The sequence below is a fragment of the Helianthus annuus genome, chromosome 9, assembly GCF_002127325.2.
Source record: "Helianthus annuus cultivar XRQ/B chromosome 9, HanXRQr2.0-SUNRISE, whole genome shotgun sequence".
NCBI classification, from domain to species: domain Eukaryota; kingdom Viridiplantae; phylum Streptophyta; class Magnoliopsida; order Asterales; family Asteraceae; genus Helianthus; species Helianthus annuus.
In genome coordinates, this window is record NC_035441.2 from 6302639 (window position 1) to 6327840 (window position 25202).

Below are 25202 nucleotides of genomic sequence, written 5' to 3' on the forward strand. Positions count from 1 at the left end.
TCAATTTGAATTCACATACAGAACTAATATGAGGCTATCAACCTGCAAATATGGCTTGTTTGGCATTTAGTCAGCGAAAGGCAGGCTGGATCTCTCCTCCGAGTGGATGTTGATAGCTCGGAATGAAAAGGGGCTTGCTCCATGTGAATGGCCTCATAAATTTAAGAGATCCAATTGTGTTTGGACTACATCTCCGGTGAAAACAGAGGCAATTTTGCTTGGGTTTCAGGCAGTTTGGCGTTTGCACCACATCCCCATTCCATTTTGCGAGTCAGTTGATGTCAGTCATCAAACGATAGTGGGATCCTCACATGTTAGGCATGTGAGGGAAATAAACTGAGATAATTAACTTGGTTAGTCATAAAGGATTAAACCAGCAACAAAAATAAACTTAAAGGATGTTTTTAGCAAGTTTTAAACATTAAGGCTGGAACCTGCAAGTTTGAGAAAACATAAAGGACGTTTTGTGCAATTTACTCGCAAAATAATAAACTAAGGATAAGTATAAAGATTATATTAGAAGATAAATATAAATATAGAGATATAGTTATAGATAAACGTCGACTTAAAATATGAGATAACTTGATAAATTATTTTAAAACTTGTAATTTTTAAGATAAAAATAAACATAAATATATGACAAGAAAACTAAAAAATAGATGTCTCTCGTATCGACACGTGTCCATCAATTGGTTTCTTTTATTGTATGTATATAGATAGATTGTCGCCGCAATGCGGCGGAGGATTCATTAGTTATATATCATGTTAGATGAAAGGCAAATGTTTCTCACATAACCACAAGCTTGTGTGTAAAACCGAGAAAAAAATAACTAAGTCGATCTCTGACTCGCACGTTGCGACAGACCTATTAAAGGGGGAAAATAGACGCGCTACGACAGACATGTCAAACAGGAAAAAATTAGATGAAAAAATGTTGAACTACACACGCACGTTGCGGCGCGTTAAGTCAGAAATTTAGAACGAAACCTTAAATGGAGAAGTTATGAAAGATGAAAAGTATATAAGAGACTAAAGTTGAAAGTAAAAAAAGTGTTGAGATTAAATTGCAAAAGATGAAAACTTTTGAATTAGAAGTGAAAAATCAAATTAATCAAAGGGGTTAAAATACCAAAGATTTAAACTTTAGACTTAAATTGCCAAAGATTGAAACTTTAGAGTTTAAAAAGAAATCAATTAAACAAAAGAGATAAATAGATTTAGTTAAATTGATGTTTAATATTAGTATTATTATTTTATTATTATTATTTAATAAAAGAGATAAATAAAAAAAATAATGGTGAGAAATTACCAGAGAATGACACGCGTCCAAAAAGGATTTTTGTTTATTAGTATAGAAAGATTAACTAAATAAATAAAGATTAATATTCAATCTTATCCTACTTTAAATATAAAAAAAATCTGTTAGTTCAGATTAATATTCAATCTTATCCTACTTTAAATATAAAAAAAATCCTTAGTTTTTTTAAATATATATATATTTTTTATTATTTGGTATATAAAATCGTATTTATTCAACCCATGTAATACATGGGGGTTTTTTAAAAATATAACTTTTTATTATTATTTGGTAAACAATATTACATTTATTCAACCAGTGTAATACAATGGTTTTATAGATATAATTTTTTTATTATTTGGTATATAATATTACATTTATTCAACCCGTACAATACATATGGTTCTTATAGATATAACTTATTTTGTTATTTAATATATAAAATTACATTTCTTCAACCTGTGCAATAAAGGAGGCTTTTAAAAAGATAATGTTTTATTATTTGGTATATAAAATTCACTTATTCAACCCGTGTAATACACGGGGTTATAACCTAGTATGTTTATAATTTAAAACATAATGTGTGTTATGTATTGGTACCGCTCACTAATGAAAGGGTGATTATGAGCTTATGCAACTTTATCCAATGTGTGCAAATACACCATGATAAACTTAGTATCAGATTTAAAGAAATATTTTTCGGTACACTTTATATAATGTTATGAAGTTATATAATACAAAAATATTTGATGTCAAATGGGCTTGTGACACTAGCTCATCATCGTGAATTCAATTTGAAATGAACCTTTTTTTAAAGATTATTCTTTAGTTCATAAAAGAACAGTTAAATTTTAAAGGATAAAACCGTTACTCTAAAAAGGTGATTCTGTTACGATATATTTTATATCTATCTATACTATATAATAAAAGAAACCACTTTAGGACACTTGTCATTATATTAGGCCATCTCGTATAGATAATTATTATTTTAATTTAATCTCTTCTAGTTAATTATAGATAACCCTTTTATTAAATATTATTAGTTTAATATGTTATGGATAAATATTATTTGTATGATTCACCATTAATATTCAATATCATTTAACCCAAATCTATATATAATAAAACGAAAACAGAATGAAAACGAAAACAGAATGAACAGTGAATATGAAAACTGAATGAACAGTGATTATTTTTTAATTCTTTATGTGATTTTTTTTTATATTGAGCAATACGTTATATTCATTTGTTATGCTTTGGGGGAGTTTATGTAAGACTATGGGGTATGGGGCGGGGTTGGGGCGTGGGTTGGGTACAAACACCCAAGTCACCACCCCGGGTGGGCTTGGGTTTTGGCGTGGCCCCTTGGGCGGGGTTTCAGCCCGGACGTTGGGCGTGCCTAGCGGGCTTCCGTGGTCGGCTCTCATTGGCTGGGTTGGCTAGGTCATAGCGGCTATGTTTAAAATTTAAAAAATAACCGTTTGGCCAAGCCAAACGGTACACCCAAGTCACTATAAAACCCCCCAAACCCACCGCATGTCCACATCGCTACCCTAACCCTTCACTCCACCTACCCGAACCCGCTACCCACATTTGATAAATGGCCTCTTGGACGCACGAGGAAGAGCTAGCACCTGTCACGAGCGTCGTGGACGCGATGAAGGGCCGCCAACCCGGTGAGACCCGTTACTGGCCGGAAGCTTTCGCTAACTACCGGCACAACATGGGGAACAACCGGCACAATTTAAACACGTGCCAACACAAGTGGCGCGAGCTACGACCGAAGCTCGACCGTTTTAAAGCCTACTACGACATCGTCCCGGGCGGTGATATAAGTCACGAAGACCGGGTGGCGGTGGCCAACATCGAGTTCTGGGGCAAGGAGCGGAAGCCGTTTGGCAAGCTCGCCCTGTTCGAAATCTACCTAACGCTTTAGGCTTTTTTTTTGTTTTGTAATCTTTTTTTTTTGTAGAATTTTGTAATTTTTAGGAAATTTAAATAATAATTTTAGGCTTTTTTTTATTTTGTGTGTATTTTTTAATTTTAGGCTTTTTTTTAATTTGGCAAATTGGATTTAAATAATCCAACTTGCTTAATTTGGCCGATAATAATCCCAACTTAGTTATTGGCCGATAATAATCCGAACTGTTCCACTTTTGGCCGATAATAGTCCGCCGTTAGAAATAGCTTAACGGAGTTAAGTTTTTTTCCGAATTACAAACCGATGTTTTATGGATTTTGATCAGAATGAAAATACGAGTTGATGGATATAAAATTTACCTCGAAATACTGCCCCAAACGACGAAAACGGTGCTTCAATTCGGGTGTTTAAACTTCCAATTAACAAAATTAAGTCGTTTGAAGCACCGTTTCGAGGTAAGTTTTACATAAATCGAATCGTATCCTCGTTCTGATCAAAATCCATAAAACATCGGTTTGTAATTCGGAAAAAAGCTTAACTCCGTTAAGCTATTTTTAACGGCGGACTATTATCGGCCAAAAGTGGACCAGTTCGGATTATTATCGGCCAATAACTGAGTTGGGATTATTATCGGCCAAATTGAGCAAGTTGAGATTATTTAAATCCAATTTCCCTTTTAATTTTTATAAAATTGCCAACCCACGTGGGCTAGCCACGCCCCGCCATACCAACCCAACACGTCACTCACCAACAGGGGGGGGGGGGCTCGGTCGCCTCCTCGAAGCAGCTCCCTCTCGCCCCGATTGATGAAGTCCCTGATTGAGAACACCATTGCTAAGTTATGTATAATATGTCATGCCTTCAGGGGAGGAGAACGGAGTGAGTGCAGGCCCTCGCTCAACGAGAGCATGGTTTTGTGGTCCGGGTAACACATTTTCTTTTCAACACCATTATTTTTCACTTTTTTATCACCGAAATGACCTCAGACTAATTTGCCAAAGAGACCTGCTCATGGGGCGAAAGATGCGATGGCAAAACCGCTTCCGCATAAGCGTAGCGTTTGTTGTAACACCTCGAATTTTTTATGTCCAATAATGTGTTAACACGTGTCATTTGATTACACGTGGCATTGATATTAAATAAAGGACTAATATTGACAAACCTTTAAAATATATAAATTCGAGGGTTATAAATGTCAATCAAGGGTAAATATACTGTATAGTAACCCTAAATAATGCTTGTACCTTCACACGAGTAAATCATAGATCGTACGGAAGTGAAACGCGGAAGAAAGTGAGAGATTACAAACCACGGGGGTTAACGGTGCCAACATGTTTAATTATACCTCTGAGTGATCCTTTAACGTCCCCAAAGCTTTGTAACAGTCTTATACGCTCACTAGAATATACTGTATAGATTTCGCGAAATTCCATTTTAAAACGAGAAAGATATGATCAGATTCGTACGAGAAGGGTTAAAAGCGTCAGTAATATAATTTAAGGCCTTCTGAATAATAAATAAATTAACCAGGGGCCTAACGATACGGGTAAATAACGCGAGGTCCTTAATTGTAATTAACAGAGGGCCATATCGCAAAGTTACCCCTTCAAACCCGAAAGGTCAGGTAATTAATTACCAAAGATTCGTTATTAATTACAGAGATTTAGTAATCATTTGAAAAAGATTTATTTTTAACCCCTTACGGACCGTAAAGGATATGCCTTACGGACCGTAAGGAGGGGGAATGATTACACCGGATCCGCTTATGGCTTACGGACCGCAAGGCCGAAGCCATACGGTCCATAAGCGACGCCCAGCGACAGATTGTTGGCTGTTGGCTGTTTTAAGCGCCAAAACAATGAATGATGGGTTTCTCAGGGTCATGGGCGCCCCCTACTCGACCCATAACCCTCTAGGACACATGCCAACCATCCATGATCAGTTGTAGAGTGTTGTGTGATGATCTTAGGCCTTGACTTTGGCTATAAATAGCATGCTTATGCTCATAACTTTCATCACAACTCAACAACACTTCTCTGGTCATTCTAAAGGCTCTCAAGCATCATTCTTTGTTCTCTAAGCAAGTCATAACTTCTGTAAGTCCATTAGATCCTTTGTAGTTCAATTCATGCTTAGTATATAGCTAGAAACCAAACCGTCGTAAATACGGTTTGACTTTAAAATAAATCCGTGATGGTTCTATCTTATGACGAATCAAAGGTAGTTATGAGTTGGTATTAATGTGGGTAATAAACCTCTAAAAGGGTTCCCTCTGATCACCACTCTAACTAGCTCAAATGTCGAGTCAAACGAACGGTTAAAAAGTCAACAGAAAACTATTTTTGCGATTTATGCATAATCTGTAATGTATATGCTATGGAACCTGTTTAGACACTCATAAAACATGATATTAAGTATATAAACTCGTTTGCGCTCGTTTGAATCGACCATTTGCTATATTGAACCGGTTCGGAGCCGAATGTCGCAAAAGTTTGACTTTTGCTTTGACTTCAGTTCTGACCCGTTTTAGTAAGGTATAGATATGCCTTAAGACTCTCTTAGGACCAGGTTACATGAAGGTATAAACCTCTGTGATCGGTTCATGAGTTATCCGAGTCTTTTGCGCGTTTCCGTTAATCGCCTAAAAGTTGACCGTAACGCCATTTTGAAAATAAAACAAGTATTTCGGACACGCGAACGGACCAGAACCTTGCTTATTAAATTATAAGCATGTCCTTAAAGTTTCACGTCAATCCGAGGTCTAGAATGAGAGTTATGCTAAATAGCGCATTTATAAGAAACTTTAGTAATAAACGGCGCAATTAGCATAACGCCTATCTAAACCAAGATTTCGTCACCAAAACTTTTTTCCCACTGTTATAAAATAATATTTTGGGAATTTTAAAGATTTTTAATAATTTTTACCTTGCTCATAACCTGCGGTTATGGCTACGGTTCGGTAAATACCGAATATGCCCTTTTCGGCCAAAACTTGAGTTCTACAAGGTCTTTTGACCCGATTCCAGTTGCTACTGATTTTAAATAATAAATAAAATATTTTCGACGTTATAAACTGTTCGGGAAACTCAGGTTTCCTATAGAACTCGAAAAACCCTTTTAAAATCTTTAAAATGACCGAAAAGCCCCTTCGGGGCATAATATTAACTTAAACTCGTTACGGGCATCACGGAAGGTATCCTACTGATACCACAACCTCTTTAAGGCATATTAACTTAGGGAATAAGCGTAGGACTCTCATGGTTAACCGTTCCGCCTGTTGCGCGCACGGTTCGGCTTATGAAACTAGTTTTCATAAATTAGCCGATACGAGTCAAATTATATTATTTGAACCCCAAAATCCAGAATGTGAACATTGAACCCATATAAAACAAGTCTCTGAACTTGTTTGGGCAGAATCACATTCCATTCCCGGTTTTCGCCTTTTCGCGCGATTGAACCATATTTATATTCCAGAACCAACCGGTCTAGGCTACGGCCAATATAAAAGACCCGTTAGGATTATAAGAGGTTAATTAAAACCTTCGTTCCAGATTAGGAGCCCCAGTAAAAGCTATCGGTGATTTAACCAAATTAAGGAATAATACTTGCAAAGGTAAATACTTTAACTTATTTCCCCTATACGGGCTTGGGTTACGGTATGTTAATACCGCTTGATTGAGCATTATATTTTTCCATCGCTTAGGTGGTTAATTAAATAATATGATCGGCTCATTTAAACAGTTTTGTTTCTTAAAAGCCTTTGGGGGGGTTTAATGACCGTTGTCCCGGATATCCTTGGCATCATTTTACGAAATGGCCACGACCATCGACATCCCGGTGTAGGCGTACACCCGGTATACATTGTCGACATTAAATTAAAAGACGTAGCCGTTGGTTTTTATACTACGGTTTTTTGCAATGTGGTGTGTCTATAAATCATTAACCCGGCACGACCCGGGCTACTGAACGCATAAAAGAACATGTAAAACGTTCACAAGATTTTAATAATTTTCCCAAGTTATAAAAGAGTTTGTGCCTTGTGCATTCAAATCAATTTTAGTAAACATTTTCAAATGTGTCAGTTGAACGTATTTACCAGTGTAAACTGGCGTATTTTCCCCAAAAAGATTAAATGCAGGTACTATACGAAATGGGCTGGTATTAGCTTCCTAAGCATCACGAATAGTCTCGCAAACTCGATGCTGTATCTGAAAGAACAATATTTTATCTTTATTTTGATCCGCTGTGGATACATGCAACTTCTGTAATACATTTGATATTACAATCAGAGGTTGGAGTATATATATTTGTCTTTAAAGCTTCCGCTGTGCATTTATATAATTGTGTGGTTTGACTATATTGTTGCCAACATCGTCACGGTAATCCCCCACCAGGCCCACCGGTGATACACGTGGAAATCGGGGTGTGACAGGTTGGTATCAGAGCCAACATTGAGTGAATTAAACACTATCCTATTGTGTTTAATCTCAATGACACAATTGCACATACTTGAGTCTAGACAATAACTTAGGACAAATTCGGATTAATACTCCTTTTTGTCTTTATTTTCATTTCGATTTTTAATAAGTTTTGGAGCAGGAAAATGCCACCTGTTATATTCCGAGGAAGAGGAAGAGGAAGAAGAGGCAGAGGAGATATCGTGACACATCACGATCACGAAGCTGGACCGTCAGGTACAAGACCTCCTTCGATGACAAGGAGCGAAGAACCACAACGACGAAGAGACCTTTACGTACCCGCGAGGCATTCCACCTCGCACAGCTCGACGCCATCATACAGGCACTCCTTTGGGCCAAACTCAGAGAATGATCCCAACAACCCACAACCTTCCTTCATACCTCTACAACGTTCGGTATCGCACCGAAATTACGACGACCCTACTCCATACTTCATAGGTCAGTTTAATCCAGCTGACTACATACAGGAACCTTCAGGTTTTGTTCCACTAGGGCCACAAGATCACTTTTCCGAAGACCATATAGATGAAGATACTGATCCAACAGAACCTGCTCGTGGTACGCCCACGCATCCGATAGAAGTCTCTGATGGGTCATCCTTCCATGGCACACCTTATCAGGGGCCAGACAGTTTCCAAGCGTTGTTTGACCGACATGAGTGGTACTACACACCACCTCAACAGACATCACAACAACCGCGACATCCACAGGATCCCTCTGAGGATTCACGCTTTGTGGCAGTTACGCCACCACCTCCGCCACCGGCGCAACCAGTAATGCCTGATCCGCCAAGGCGTAGGAGGACAAATGCTCGTATGTCCACACGAGGTGGAGGGGGTATCCACTTCAGCACCCCTCGACACTCTAGTAGTAGCCACTATCCGCCACTACAAGAAGAAGGACCTTCAAGTCCTATACAGGAGGCGAACTCCGCACCAGCTGCACCAAATTCGCCACCATTTGGGTATGACCAACCCATACCTGCTTACACGGGTCCAACGGCTTACAACCCGTTCGAACCGTCACAAGCACATTACAACTACAATTATGAGCGCGACCCATATGTGGTGTCAGCTAGATATAATGCACGCTACCCTGACGGAGCTCACGGGAACATGGGAGCACCGGACTACTCAGCTCATGGGTATCCAATACCTCCCAGACCTCCAGTTCCGCAACAAGCGCCACAACCACGTTTCTCTCCTCCTGAACAGGAAGAGATACTCCATCGACTAGATCGTGTGGAGAGAGAGTTTGAGGAAGAGAAAAAGAGCCACCGAGGTTTTCTCTAGGGCTTAGCAAACCTGTTGAAGGGCAAAAAGAAGAAACGCAACCATTAGCCCTTATGGTTATATTAATGTAATTTCTACTTTTGAAATAAGTCCCTGCGTGGACACTTATCGTATTTTAGTCCTTACATGGACTTATCCGCTAATCCTACAAGGACATATGTCATGTACTAGTACCTGTATGGACCTATCTTTTATTTAACCTTTATAAAGGTATGTATTGTTTAAAGACCCGTTTAGGGCAATATGTGATAATATTTGAAATTTATGGAATGTATGTTTTAATATGTATGAAATAAATTAAAACCATTCCTTTTCAATTGATCTGCCTAAATAAAGAATCTTAAAAGGTGAAACCTAGCCTGGTGTCTTTTAAGATCCGGTCAAGATGGTAAGACCTAATTGAAAGATTCAGATTCCCTGTTAACCTCTGTGAGCATGTTAACACTCATGGCAGATGTGATTCGTTAAAATCACACACGTCATTCTTATACAATAATCCTTTAAAGGATTTTAAAGACCCAACTAAATGATTTATAAATCATGGGCTAAACCACCAGTAAAGGTGATCACAATATAAAACATCCATTAGTGATGTAGTGCCTACGGGCCAATCTTATTAAAACATCCATTAGTGATGTAATGCCTACGGGCCAACCTTATTAAAACGTCCATTAGTGATGTAGTGCCTACGGGCCAACCTTGATAAAACATCCATTTGTGGTGTATTGCCTATGGGCCATAATAATTGTCTTATAAAGACAAAAGACAGTGGTGGTCTATGACTCCCTGCCAGAAAGGGGTAAGAGAACTACGGTTCAAACCTCTACGCCTTTGATTCTCTGAAATCTCGGCTAATATTATAAAACATCCTCGTGATTAGGCTTTATGCCGCCAATATTATTGATATAGTTAAAATAGGATATATTCAAATCCTAAGATTAAATGAGTAACAAGTTAACCGAATATGGTCTCTGTTACCATGGTTGACAAATTGTCATAAAAGACAATTATATAATAATCTCCTGAATAAAAATTTTGTTATCTTCTGTAGCAGATTCAAGATTTCAATGGCGGATCCCAATGGAGAGAATAGCCATACAAATGAAGATGACTACGACAATGCGCCAGTGCATTTGACAGGCGCACAGTTAAAGGCTCTAATTGACAATGCTGTTCAGGCAGCTCTGGATCGTCAATATACTGAGTCCCAAGGCAGAACCGTATCAAAACCACCCTCCAAACCAAAGACACACTCCAAACCACCCTCTCAACCCAAGAAAGATGACGACAACCACTCGTCAGCTGAGAATAGTATTCATCGTGAACGAGAATACACTGATGCATCTGGTGCCAAGGGTTGCACCTACAAGTATTTTGTATCTTGTAAGCCCCGGGAATTTACGGGGGAGAAAGGTGCTGTTGATTGTATCACTTGGCTAGATGAGATGGACACTATTGTGGACATCAGTGGGTGCGCAGAGAAGGATGTGGTGAAGTTTGTGTCCCAGTCATTTAAGGGCGAGGCCCTGGCATGGTGGAGGGCGTTGGTGCAGGCATCAGGTAAGTCTGCTTTATACAAGATGACATGGGAGGAATTTATTGCTCTCATTAAGGAAAACTACTGCCCTCAGCATGAGGTTGAGAAGATCGAGGCTGACTTTGTGTCACTGGTGATGACGAACCTGGACTGCCAGGCTTATTTGACGAGCTTCAATACGATGTCTCGCCTGGTTCCATACCATGTGACACCAGAGTCTAGAAGAATCGCCCGTTTCATTGGGGGCTTGGAGCCTGCGATAAAGGCTAGCGTAAAGGCCTCTCGGCCGACGACCTTCAGGTCAGTTACTGACCTCTCCTTGTCTCTAACTTTAGATGCTGTCCGTCTGAGGACGCTAAGGAGCAAGGAGGCTGAGAAGAGGAAACGTGAGGATGATACCTCACGAAGGTCAGGAAAGAAGCACCGTGGAAACGGTGATGGCAAAAGAGGGTCGGAGACGAAGAAGGATGGGCAGGCTGGTGAAAGACCAAATTGCAAAATCTGCAAGAAACCCCACTCTGGGAAATGTAGGTTTGCGTCGAATTCACAGTCGCAGCCAAAGACTTCCTCCTGTGGACTATGCAAGTCCAAGGATCATAAGACGGTGGATTGTAAGAAAATCAAGGACGCAACCTGCTACGGTTGCAATGAAAAAGGGCATATCAAGAGCAACTTCCCTAAGAATGCCAGGAAACCGGAAGAGACCAAGAAGACAAACGCGAGAGTCTTCCGCATGGATGCAAAGGAGGCAGTACAGAACGACAATGTGCTTACAGGTACTTTTCTCGTAAATAATATATTTGCAAGAGTACTTTTCGATTCTGGCGCTGATAAGTCCTTTGTAGACCAAAAGTTTTGTAAACTATTGAACATGCCGACCAAAACCCTAGATATGAAATACGAGGTAGAGTTAGCAGACGGCACGATAGAAACCGTCTCCACTGTGCTAGAGGGATGTGAAATGTCCATTAAGAACCATTCTTTTCCTCTATCTCTACTTCCCTTCAATCTAGCGGGATTCGACATAGTCTTAGGCATGGATTGGTTATCCCGTAATCAGGCCCAAATCGTTTGCAACAAAAGGCTTATAGTGCTAAAGACTCCGAGTGGTGAATCGCTCACCATTCAAGGAGACACGCAGTACGGATTACCCGAGGACGCATCTATGCTCAAAGCTTCTAGATGTTTGAACAGAGGATGTGTAATTTACATGGCTCAGGTGATAATTGCAGAACCTAAGCCGAAGATCGAGGATCTTCCTGTCATTTCTGAATATCCCGAGGTTTTTCCTGAAGAACTACCTGGTTTGCCACCAGATAGACAAGTGGAATTCAGAATAGATATCATACCTGGAGCAGCTCCCATAGCAAGAGCACCTTACAGGCTAGCTCCTACTGAAATGAAGGAATTAAGGACCCAGTTAGATGAACTATTGGCAAAAGGTTTTATCAGACCTAGTTCGTCTCCCTGGGGAGCACCTGTCCTGTTTGTAAAGAAGAAGGACGAATCGATGCGTTTGTGCATCGATTACCGTGAGCTGAACAAAGTTACCATAAAGAATAGATATCCTTTGCCAAGGATCGACGATCTGTTCGATCAGCTGCAAGGGGCGAGCTACTTCTCGAAGATCGACTTGAGGTCAGGCTATCATCAGCTAAGGGTCAGAGATGAAGATGTACATAAGACAACATTTAGGACTCGCTATGGTCATTACGAGTTCCTCGTGATGCCTTTTGGGCTCACAAATGCACCGGCTGCGTTCATGGATCTCATGAATCGCGTTTGCAAGCCGTACTTGGACAAATTTGTCATCGTCTTCATCGACGATATCCTTATATATTCTAAAAGCCAAGCTGACCACGAGAAGCACCTCCGTTGCATTCTCGAATTACTACAGCGTGAGAAACTCTACGCCAAATTCTCGAAATGTGAATTCTGGCTACGAGAAGTTCAGTTTTTAGGTCACGTTGTAAGTGAACGTGGTATCCAGGTGGATCCCGCTAAGGTAGAGGCGGTCATGAACTGGCAAGAGCCAAAGACGCCTACCGAAATTCATAGTTTCCTGGGATTGGCAGGATACTACAGGAGGTTTATTGAGAATTTTTCGAGGATTGCTGCGCCCTTAACGTCCTTGACCAAGAAGAAAGAAAAGTTCATTTGGGGCCCAAAGCAGCAAGAGTCCTTCGAAGTTCTGAAGCAGAAGCTAAGCAACGCACCTGTGTTGACATTACCAGAAGGTACTGATGAATTCGTAGTTTACTGCGATGCATCACACACAGGCATGGGGTGTGTGCTTATGCAGTAAGGCAAGGTGATTGCCTATGCTTCAAGGCAATTAAAGGTGCATGAAAAGAATTACACCACCCACGATTTGGAGTTGGGTGCCGTTGTATTTGCACTAAAATTATGGAGGCATTACCTTTATGGTATTAAATTTGTGATTTATTCTGATCACAAAAGCCTCCAGCACCTGTTCAATCAGAAAGAGTTGAAGATGAGGCAGCGCCGCTGGATGGAAACCTTGAATGACTATGATTGTGAGATCAGGTACCATCCCGGTAAGGCGAATGTAGTCGCTGATGCCCTGAGCAGAAAAGAAAGGGTAAAACCTATTCGAATCAATGCCAAGAGCATTGAGGTCAAGAACAATTTAATTGAAAGAATATTAGCTGCACAGCGAGAGGCTGTGTTGGAAGCTAATTATCCCAATGAAAAGTTGGGAGTAACTGAAGAGCAGTTGACTCTTAGCAAGGATGGAATCCTTAGACTGAACGGACGTATATGGGTTCCGATATATGGAGGGTTAGGAGATGTTATCCTCCAGGAAGCCCATAGTTCCAAATACTCAGTCCATCCTGGTGCTGACAAGATGTATCAAGATTTAAAAGCAAATTATTGGTGGATAGGCTTGAAGAAGTCTGTAGCCGCCCACGTAGCAAAGTGCTTGACTTGTGCTCAAGTCAAAGCTGAGCACCAAAAGCCGTCTGGCTTGCTACAACAGCCTGAACTTCCCGAGTGGAAGTGGGAATGTGTAACGATGGATTTTATTACCAAGTTACCCAAAACCAGGAAAGGAAACGATACAATATGGGTCATAGTCGATAGGCTGACTAAATCAGCTCATTTTTTTACCCATCAAGGAGACGTATAGCTCCGATATGTTAGCCCAACTTTATGTTGATAAGATTGTAGCCTTACACGGCATACCTGTGACTATTATCTCCGACAGAGATACCAGGTACACGTCTCATTTCTGGAAAAGTTTCCAGCAATCTTTGGGCACGCGTTTAAACTTTAGTACGGCTTACCATCCACAGACGGACGGTCAAAGTGAGCGTACTATCCAAACGCTAGAAGACATGCTTCGTGCATGTGCAATCGATTTAGGCGGTAACTGGGATAAGAATCTACCCCTGATCGAATTCTCCTACAATAATAGCTACCACACCAGCATAAAGGCTGCGCCTTTCGAGGCATTATACGGTAGGAAATGTAGATCGCCTGTTTGTTGGGCGGAAGTAGGAGAGGTCCAATTATCGGGACCAGAGATAGTTTTCCAGACAACGGACAAGATTGTCCAGATTCGGGAACGTCTCAAGGTTGCCCGCGATAGGCAGAAGAGCTACGCTGATCCAAAGCGTAAGGATTTTCACTTCGAAGTGGGTGAAAAGGTGTTGCTTAAGGTGTCACCCTGGAAGGGAGTGATGCGTTTCGGCAAGAAAGGCAAACTGAGTCCGAGGTACATAGGACCTTTTGAGGTCATTGAACGTGTCGGGTCAGTTGCCTATAAGTTGAACTTGCCTGAAGAGCTCAATGGAATTCACAATGTGTTCCACATCTGCAATCTCAAAAAGTGCTTCGCCGATGAATCATTGGTGATTCCACACACAGATGTGCATATAGATGAGAGCTTAAAGTTTGTAGAAAAACCTTTGTCGATTGAAGATCGACAGGTGAAGAAGCTTCGAAGAAAGCACGTACCGATTGTAAAAGTCAAATGGGATGCTCGTAGAGGTCCCGAATATACGTGGGAAGTCGAAGCCACAATGAAAGAAAAGTACCCCTATTTATTTGAGTAAATCTCGGGTCGAGATTTATTTTAAGGGGGTGAGGATGTAACACCTCGAATTTTTTGTGTCCAATAATGTGTTAACACGTGTCATTTGATTACACGTGGCATTGATATTAAATAAAGGACTAATATTGACAAACCTTGAAAATATATAAATTCGAGGGTCATAAATGTCAATCAAGGGTAAATATACTGTATAGTAACCCTAAATAATGCTTGTACCTTCACACGAGTAAATCATAGATCGTACGGAAGTGAAACGCGGAAGAAAGTGAGAGATTACAAACCACGGGGGTTAACGGTGCCAACATGTTTAATTATACCTCTGAGTGATCCTTTAACGTCCCCAAAGCTTTGTAACAGTCTTATACGCTCACTAGAATATACTGTATAGATTCCGCGAAATTCCTTTTTAAAACGAGAAAGATATGATCAGATTCGTACGAGAAGGGTTAAAAGCGTCAGTAATATAATTTAAGGCCTTCTGAATAATAAATAAATTAACCAGGGGCCTAACGATACGGGTAAATAACGCGAGGTCCTTAATTGTAATTAACAGAGGGCCATATCGCAAAGTTACCCCTTCAAACCCGAAAGGTCAGGTAATTAATTACCAAAGATTCGTTATTAATTACAGAGATTTAGTAATCATTTGAAAAAGATTTATTTTTAACCCCTTACGGACCGTAAAGGATATGCCTTACGGACCGTAAGGAGGGGGAATGATTACACCGGATCCGCTTATGGCTTACGGACCGCAAGGCCGAAGCCATACGGTCCGTAAGCGACGCCCAGCGACAGATTGTTGGCTGTTGGCTGTTTTAAGCGCCAAAACAATGAATGATGGGTTTCTCAGGGTCATGGGCGCCCCCTACTCGACCCATAACCCTCTAGGACACATGCCAACCATCCATGATCAGTTGTAGAGTGTTGTGTGATGATCTTAGGCCTTGACTTTGGCTATAAATAGCATGCTTATGCTCATAACTTTCATCACAACTCAACAACACTTCTCTGGTCATTCTAAAGGCTCTCAAGCATCATTCTTTGTTCTCTAAGCAAGTCATAACTTCTGTAAGTCCATTAGATCCTTTGTAGTTCAATTCATGCTTAGTATATAGCTAGAAACCAAACCGTCGTAAATACGGTTTGACTTTAAAATAAATCCGTGATGGTTCTGTCTTATGACGAATCAAAGGTAGTTATGAGTTGGTATTAATGTGGGTAATAAACCTCTAAAAGGGTTCCCTCTGATCACCACTCTAACTAGCTCAAATGTCGAGTCAAACGAACGGTTAAAAAGTCAACAGAAAACTATTTTTGCGATTTATGCATAATCTGTAATGTATATGCTATGGAACCTGTTTAGACACTCATAAAACATGATATTAAGTATATAAACTCGTTTGCGCTCATTTGAATCGACCATTTGCTATATTGAACCGGTTCGGAGCCGAATGTCGCAAAAGTTTGACTTTTGCTTTGACTTCAGTTCTGACCCGTTTTAGTAAGGTATAGATATGCCTTAAGACTCTCTTAGGACCAGGTTACATGAAGGTATAAACCTCTGTGATCGGTTCATGAGTTATCCGAGTCTTTTGCGCGTTTCCGTTAATCGCCTAAAAGTTGACCGTAACGTCATTTTGAAAATAAAACAAGTATTTCGGACACGCGAACGGACCAGAACCTTGCTTATTAAATTATAAGCATGTCCTTAAAGTTTCACGTCAATCCGAGGTCTAGAATGAGAGTTATGCTAAATAGCGCATTTATAAGAAACTTTAGTAATAAACGGCGCAATTAGCATAACGCCTATCTAAACCAAGATTTCGTCACCAAAACTTTTTTCCCACTGTTATAAAATAATATTTTGGGAATTTTAAAGATTTTTAATAATTTTTACCTTGCTCATAACCTGCGGTTATGGCTACGGTTCGGTAAATACCGAATATGCCCTTTTCGGCCAAAACTTGAGTTCTACAAGGTCTTTTGACCCGATTCCAGTTGCTACTGATTTTAAATAATAAATAAAATATTTTAGACGTTATAAACTGTTCGGGAAACTCAGGTTTCCTGTAGAACTCGAAAAACCCTTTTAAAATCTTTAAAATGACCGAAAAGCCCCTTCGGGGCATAATATTAACTTAAACTCGTTACGGGCATCACGGAAGGTATCCTACTGATACCACAACCTCTTTAAGGCATATTAACTTAGGGAATAAGCGTAGGACTCTCATGGTTAACCGTTCCGCCTGTTGCGCGCACGGTTCGGCTTATGAAACTAGTTTTCATAAATTAGCCGATACGGGTCAAATTATATTATTTGAACCCCAAAATCCAGAATGTGAACATTGAACCCATATAAAACAAGTCTCTGAACTTGTTTGGGCAGAATCACATTCCATTCCCGGTTTTCGCCTTTTCGCGCGATTGAACCATATTTATATTCCAGAACCAACCGGTCTAGGCTACGGCCAATATAAAAGACCCGTTAGGATTCTAAGAGGTTAATTAAAACCTTCGTTCCAGATTAGGAGCCCCAGTAAAAGCTATCGGTGATTTAACCAAATTAAGGAATAATACTTGCAAAGGTAAATACTTTAACTTATTTCCCCTATACGGGCTTGGGTTACGGTATGTTAATACCGCTTGATTGAGCATTATATTTTTCCATCGCTTAGGTGGTTAATTAAATAATATGATCGGCTCATTTAAACAGTTTTGTTTCTTAAAAGCCTTTGGGGGGTTTAATGACCGTTGTCCCGGATATCCTTGGCATCATTTTACGAAATGGCCACGACCATCGACATCCCGGTGTAGGCGTACACCCGGTATACATTGTCGACATTAAATTAAAAGACGTAGCCGTTGGTTTTTATACTACGGTTTTATGCAATGTGGTGTGTCTATAAATCTTTAACCCGGCACGACCCGGGCTACTGAACGCATAAAAGAACATGTAAAACGTTCACAAGATTTTAATAATTTTCCCAAGTTATAAAAGAGTTTATGCCTTGTGCATTCAAATCAATTTTAGTAAACATTTTCAAATGTGTCAGTTGAACGTATTTACCAGTGTAAACTGACGTATTTTCCCCAAAAAGATTAAGTGCAGGTACTATACGAAATGGGCTGGTATTAGCTTCCTAAGCATCACGAATAGTCTCGCAAACTCGATGCTGTATCTGAAAGAACAATATTTTATCTTTATTTTGATCCGCTGTGGATACATGCAACTTCTGTAATACATTTGATATTACAATCAGAGGTTGGAGTATATATATTTGTCTTTAAAGCTTCCGCTGTGCATTTATATAATTGTGTGGTTTGACTATATTGTTGCCAACATCGTCACGGTAATCCCCCACCGGGCCCACCGGTGATACACGTGGAAATCGGGGTGTGACATTTGTCTAAGCAACTCAGGTAATGGCGATCAACTCAATTAGTAATCAGGTAAAGCATCGTTTAATACTCTGTTTGTACCAAGTACAGAGGATGTCAATATTGCATTGCGAGGGCCTTATGTTGCTGGAGATGCGCTGGTTATAGGGTCGCAGGCGGTGACATCGTGGAACCAACCACTGTTGTGAGAACATGTTAAAAATCCAAATCAGCGATCATGGTTTTGAAAAGATGAATCAATTTTGTTGTCTACAAAACCCATGTGGGATTTGTGGAGTTTGTCTGCTCAAAGTATGGGGGTTTTAGTTGAATCTGATTTAGTTTTGATTAACCTAACAAAGGTATATCTGTAATTATACTTCTCTGTTTGAATAATGTTACTTGAATTTGTACTAATTCTATAATGAATCCTGTAATTTTTACTGTGATTAAGTGGTGAAACAAGAGTTAGGGTCCACGTTTAGTCTTTGCAAGAAGAGACAGTTAAAAGAAGAGTTGTAGGATGATGTCGGTCGAAAACATCAATGCTTTCACGCAACGCGCGTCATTGAAAAACACTAGTTACAATCAATGGCCCTAATTTACCATTACTAAGCCACGTCGACAATTGTTGACCAACTTTGACCATGATAATCTTAATGATATATATTAGGTGCTAAATGTCTAAATGAGTCATATTAGCTTTATTATGTATTAGTTAACCATATGGGTCAAATTAGACCTTATGAGTCATTTTAATTCATGGCAATCCATAATGGGCCTATATAAGTCGTACTTGACCATATTAACCCCAAATTAACAATGAGTGCCCTAATTAACCATTAACAACCCTAGCCAGTTGACCATCAATTACCCTTAAGGACCATAATTCGCCCTACTTAACCATTAGTAACCTTCAATAACTATCAGTGACCTTAAACAATCATCAATGTCGTTGATCATTATTGACTATAATTAACCACTAATGACCCTAATTGACCATCATTGACCCTATTCATAAATCTTAAGTATAAAACGACTTATTTCACTATTTCATATTTAGACCATGCACACTTTACTTTGTTATTTCACTTTACTCCATACTTACACCATATACTCTACTTTAGTTTAATTTCTTTATAGTCTATTCGGTTAACTTTATACTCGATATTTCATATCTACCTCCATTTTTGTAGTGTTGTTTGTCACATTTGTAGTGTTGGTTATCGAGCCATGATATGAAAACAAATTATGTTATCGATTGAAACAACCGATGATGTGAACATCTATATCTATATACTATATAATAAAAGAACCAATATGTGACACGTGTCATTCATTGGAGGCACCTATTTTTGGGCTTTTCCGCCTTTCTTTTATATTTATTATTTAGTATATAAATTAGATTTTTTACTATTATTAGTATTTTTATTATTTATCAAATATATTGATTACTTAAAATTTATATATAAGACTTTATCCAAAATTATATTTATTTAATACACTATTAATGCAAAATATATTTATTTAATATACTATTAATCTAAAATTACATTTATTCAACTCGTGTAATACATAGAGTTTTTAAAGATTTAACTTTTTTAGTATTTGGTATATCAATTACAATACACGAGGTTCTTAAAAATATAATATTTTTTTATTTTTTAACATATAAAATTAAATTTATTCAACCCGTCTAATAAATGAGATTTTTAAAGATATATCGTTTTATTATTTAGTATGTAAAATTACATTTTTTTTCAACCCGTGTAATACACGGGGTTGTAACCTAGTTATAGTTATATAATAAACCTCACCGGATCTAGTTTAGAGAAAGGTTATTGTAGATAGTGCTGAGCAATTTACGGTTCTGAACCGTCAGAACTGGGGAACCGAACTGGAACCGCCGGATCCACACCGTATTGTTGTATTTCGGCTCTGGTTCCGGTTCTTAAGTTTGGGAGAAAACGGTTCCCGGTTCGGTTCCGGTTATAACCGACGGTTCTTTTTAAAGAACCGCTAGAACCCGTTTTGGTTTAAACTTTAAATAATATATTTAAAAACCCTATTAATTCATTTAAACTTAAAATATTATATTTAAAAAATGTATCTAGTATTAAAGAATATTAAACTAGTTTTGACATAATGTTTTTGGTTTTTTACATTGTATACTTTTGGTTTAAAACATTTTATTGTTGCTACTTTTACTCTGATTAATTTGAATTGTGAATGTTGCAACTCTTAGTTATATGTTTTAAACGGTTTATTGTTTTAGTTGTTTTTATTTTGTTCTTAGTTTTAGGATTTAATTGAAAACCGGTTTCGGCAAGAACCGTTTACGCTAAAACCGTTTAACCCGGTTTCGAACCGAACCGGAACCGTTAGAATACGTTTTGTTTCCGGTTCTTATATTTAGAATTAAACGGTTCCGGTTCGGTTCGGTCTGGTCCGGTTCTGAACCATTACACAACCCTAATTGTACAAGAGGAAGTAAGAAGTGTAGGAGAGAAGTTTGGCCATTGATTGGCAAAATCAATGGTTGAAATTAAGTGGTCCCTAAATATAGAATTCACATAACTAAAAACAAGGAAACAATTGGGGAAAAAGGTAAAATAGAAAAATCCAATATTGTTGACTCATAAACCACTCCTCCTTTGATTTTCAACCGACTATAATTTTTTTCACCCGTTAATATTTTTTTTTAATAAAAATTACACCGTATTAACGAGCATTTCATTCTCTTTAATTCGAGCAGCTTATTGCTATATTTTTCTTAAAATATTTTTTGAAGGATTTTGAAAACCCATTACGTGATTACGAGATTTTGAATACCCAGTAAGTGACTACGTGATTTTGAATACCCATTACGTGATTGCTTGATTTAATTATAGTATTTTATGTGAAACCTCACTAAGTGATTATGTAATTATGTAACAAAAGTTGACTATCTATTACTACATGATTACATGATTTTAAATACCCATTTCGTGATTACGTGATATCATTATAGTATTTATGTGTAACCCTACTTAGTGATTACATAATTAAGTATAAACAAAACATGTAATACATAATATTTCATATGGAATACCTAATATTTCAGGTATAATCACGTATTAAGGATACATTATATACAAAATATTAGCCAAACCAACCTATAATAGCAACATAATGTCGTATATTAGAGATTTAACCACGTAATAAACCATAAACAATCAAGTTCTTATTATTGAATATGTAATCATGTAATAAGCATAATTGTATTAAAATTAGTTATAACATATCATACTGAATGTGTAATCACGTAATGAATTTACATCGAATGCGTAATGATTTATGTTAAATGCGTAATCGCTTAATGGGTATTCAAAAATCACGTAGTCATGTACCAGGTATTTAAAATCATGTAATGGGTATTGGGTATTCAAAATCACGTAATCACGTAATGGGTATTTAAAAACCCAGTTGCGTAAAACGCAATAGAAAAAACCCCAGTTACGTAAAACGCAATGAAAAAAAAACCTAAAAAATGACATTTTTCTAAAACGCAATGCACAAAAAACACAAAGAAATGTCTTATTTGTAAAACGCAATGGCCAGAAAACACAAAGAAATGTCTTATTTCTAAAACGCAATAGCCTAAAAACTCAAAAGAAAATGTACTTTCTAAAACGCAATGGACTAAAAACACATAAAAAGGTGTTTTACCTAAAACGCAATGCACCAAAAACACATACACATGTCTTATTTCTAAAACGCAATGGCCAGAAAACACTTAAAATGTCTGTTTTCTAAAACGCAATGGACTGAAAACACATAAAAAGTGTTTTACCTAAAATGCAATGCACCAAAAAACACAAAAAATGTCTTATTTGTAAAAAGCAATGGCCAGAAAACACTTAAAATGACTCATTCTAAAACGTAATTGACTAAAAAACAAGAGAAAATGTTCTATGTAAAACACAATGGACTGAAAAACACTTAAAAAATGTTTTACCTAAAATGCAATGCACCAAAAACACTTTAAGAATGTATTTTTCTAAAATGCAATGGCCAGAAAACATAAAAAAATGTTTTAGTTCTAAAACGCAATTGCCTAAAAACACCAAAGAAAGTGTTCTCTCTAAAACGCATTGAACCATGACAATAGTTTCGTCTGTGCTGTGAATTGTCTGTGCTGTGAAGTCTCTGAACCAATGCAGTTTACGAATGCAGTTTCCAGAGGCAATTTACAGAAAATTAATTTTTCTGATGCATTTTTATTACAGCAATTTAATCAATGCAGCTCAACCCCAGCCAGGGGCTCTGCCCCTTGGACCCCGCCAGGGGCTGCTGCCCCTGGGACCCCGTTACCAGGGGCGCTGTTCCCAGACCCCCCGCCAAGATCGTAAAACGCAATGACTAAATCAAAAACCCAGATCGTAAAAATGAAATTAAAGAATTTCTTACATGGATCGAAGTGATTTCTTCAACAATTGACGAATTTTGAATGATTGAAACACTTATCAGCGCTCGAATCGAATGGATCGAGTGATTATCTTCAAAATCACCGGAAAAACGAGATTTTGTATGAAATTAAACTGGGTTTTCTTCAAAAAAGATGAAGAACACGTTGATCGGGTGTTTGAATCATTGATTGGTGATAAAAATCGCACTATAATGTAGTGATTATTGAGATAGAAAGTGAAGAAATGGTTCAAGATGGTGGGTTTTGAAAATGGTGGGTTTTGAAGTTACTGGGTTTTGAAAAGGAAGAAGAAAGGGTTGGATTGACTAAAATACTTTTTTTCTTTATTTTAAATGTTGCCACATGTCCTAATCCTATTGCTTCCTACACTTCCTAGCTAAAATAAACTTCCTATTGATCCTTTCCCTATATATATATATATATATATATATATATATATATATATATATATATATATATATATATATATATATCGATGTGAACTTGAAGCTTAGAGTTGCTAACACATATATGATGATATAAATCTTTCATGTGGTTAAGATAAGTATGCTCGAGGACCATTTCGACTCAATAACAAGTCAAACTTGTATTGAGTTTGATATCCACCTAAGCTTTTGGATATTGACAAAATAAAACATCATAATCATTTCATACGAGGTCAATGAAGAATATTATGGCTCAAATTGATTATTCTCATTGATTGACACCTCAATATATACAAAATACAATCCCATAATTTAGGGAAGAACTAATTACATAATCCTATCTATATTTACATAAGGTATATCTATTACACCCCCGCAGTCGAAGCACGAGGTGGACGAATGTTGAGACTGGAGCGGAAGTCGTCAAATAAAACCCGAGGTAGTCCTTTGGTGAAGATGTCTGCAATCTGAAGTCAAGTAGGAGTGTGAAGTATCCTTATCGTGCCACGTTGAACTTACTCACGCACAAAATGAATGTCAAGCTCGATATGTTTTGTGCGTTGATGCTGAACAGGATTACTCGACAGATAGATTGCACTGATATTGTCAAAATACACTAAGGTGGCCTTGGAGAGAGGTCGGCGCAATTCAAGAAGAAGGTTGCGGAGCCATCAAATTTCAGCAACAACATTAGCAACTGCACGGTATTCGGCTTCAGCACTAGATCGCGAGATGGTCGATTGCCGCTTAGAAGACCAAGATAAAAGATTTTGCCCCATATAAACGCAATATCCAGATGTAGAGCGACGGGTGTCGGGACACCCTGCCCAATCGGCGTCGGTATACGCCCGGAGAGGGATATCCGAACACGAGGATAGAGTGAGCCCATAGTCTGCCGTGCCTTGAATATAACGAATAATGCGTTTCAATGCCTGCCAATGATCAATGCTAGGATGATGCATGTGAATGCATATTTGTTGAACCGCGTAACTAATATCAGGCCGAGTAAACGTGAGATATTGAAGAGCGCCCACAAGGCTTCGGTATAACTTGGGATCTTCAAACGGTGTACCAGATGTAGCGGCAAGCTTAGGCTTTGTATCGACTGGTGTACCGACCGGATTGCATGAGGACATACCCGCACGATTAACAATATCCAAGGCATAAGATTTTTGTGACAGAAACATAGTCTGACGAATGCGAGAGACCGTAATACCCAAGAAGTAGCTAAGAGGTCCAAGATCTTTCATTGCGAATTCAGCCGCGAGGCTGCCCATTAGTTTCTCTCGTAGCGAATCGGTAGAAGTGGTGAGAATAATATCATCGACATAGATCAATAAATACGCAATATCACCCCCGTAATGATATGTGAAAAGAGAGTTATCACATCGACTTTGCATGAAGCCCATTGAAGTAACAAAATCCGTAAATCGTTGGTACCACGCCCTGGGTGCCTATTTATGTAACGCCCTGCTTTTTCATACTTTCCATAATTAGAAAGCTCGCCTTGTAATGCTATTTTTGGAAATCTTGTATTATTGTAGTCGTCCTTTCGTTGTAAAATCCGAGACTTGGATCATAAATAAAATTCGTATTTCTTTAAATTCACCATCTACATATTCATACATGTTCATACGTTCGAATTCCTTGTACATCGAATCCTTATTTGTAATTCATACTTATACGATACTTATTCACGATGCATGTCCATGCTTGTCCTTAAATTGTTGATACCTAAAAACCCCTAATAATATGCTTATTTATACTGTAACAACTCTCACTAAAATCAATACTTAGTGTGTTAATTATCTATTAAGGAAACCCTAATTGAGTAACCCAAGTAATTCCGCATAAACCCTAAAATTTTTAGAACAATCGGAATCAGGATTAGGGCCCCAAAAATACTCAGGGGGTAAACCCTAATTGATAATTATCATCAAAACTCGCTGTCTAAATTGAATTTATCGAAACTGTCAACTCACCTGAGCTAGTTGGACACGTACCTACCCTACCCTAAAAATGTCACCCCAGGCGACACGCGGCATGCGACACGGATTCTTCCGCGACTAGCGGGAGGTGCAATTTTTGTGTATAAATAGAGGGCCTTGGGACTTGAATTCTGACACTGAAACGACGTAAAAATTCGAATTATGCTCTGAGATATCATAGAAATCGTTCACAAACACACACAATTCACGAAGTGATGCCGCAATCAGGGTAATAACTCGATCGCTATTACGATTCAACGTCCGATCGATTGTAACTATCCAACGATTGTTTTAGTGCTGCTCAAATTGAGTTATACTTTGTTATTCATCGTGATTTCGA

The 25202-nt window shown here is 38.4% G+C and overlaps 1 protein-coding gene across 1 annotated transcript; it reads right to left on the reverse strand.

The window, feature by feature from the left end:
• Positions 1–23545: 23545 nt before the first annotated feature.
• LOC110875191 (uncharacterized mitochondrial protein AtMg00810-like) lies at positions 23546–24283 on the reverse strand. The gene has a single exon (XM_022123390.1). It carries the CDS (start codon positions 24281–24283, stop codon positions 23546–23548), a length of 738 nt encoding a protein of 245 aa, XP_021979082.1.
• Between the last annotated feature and the right edge of the window lie 919 nt (positions 24284–25202).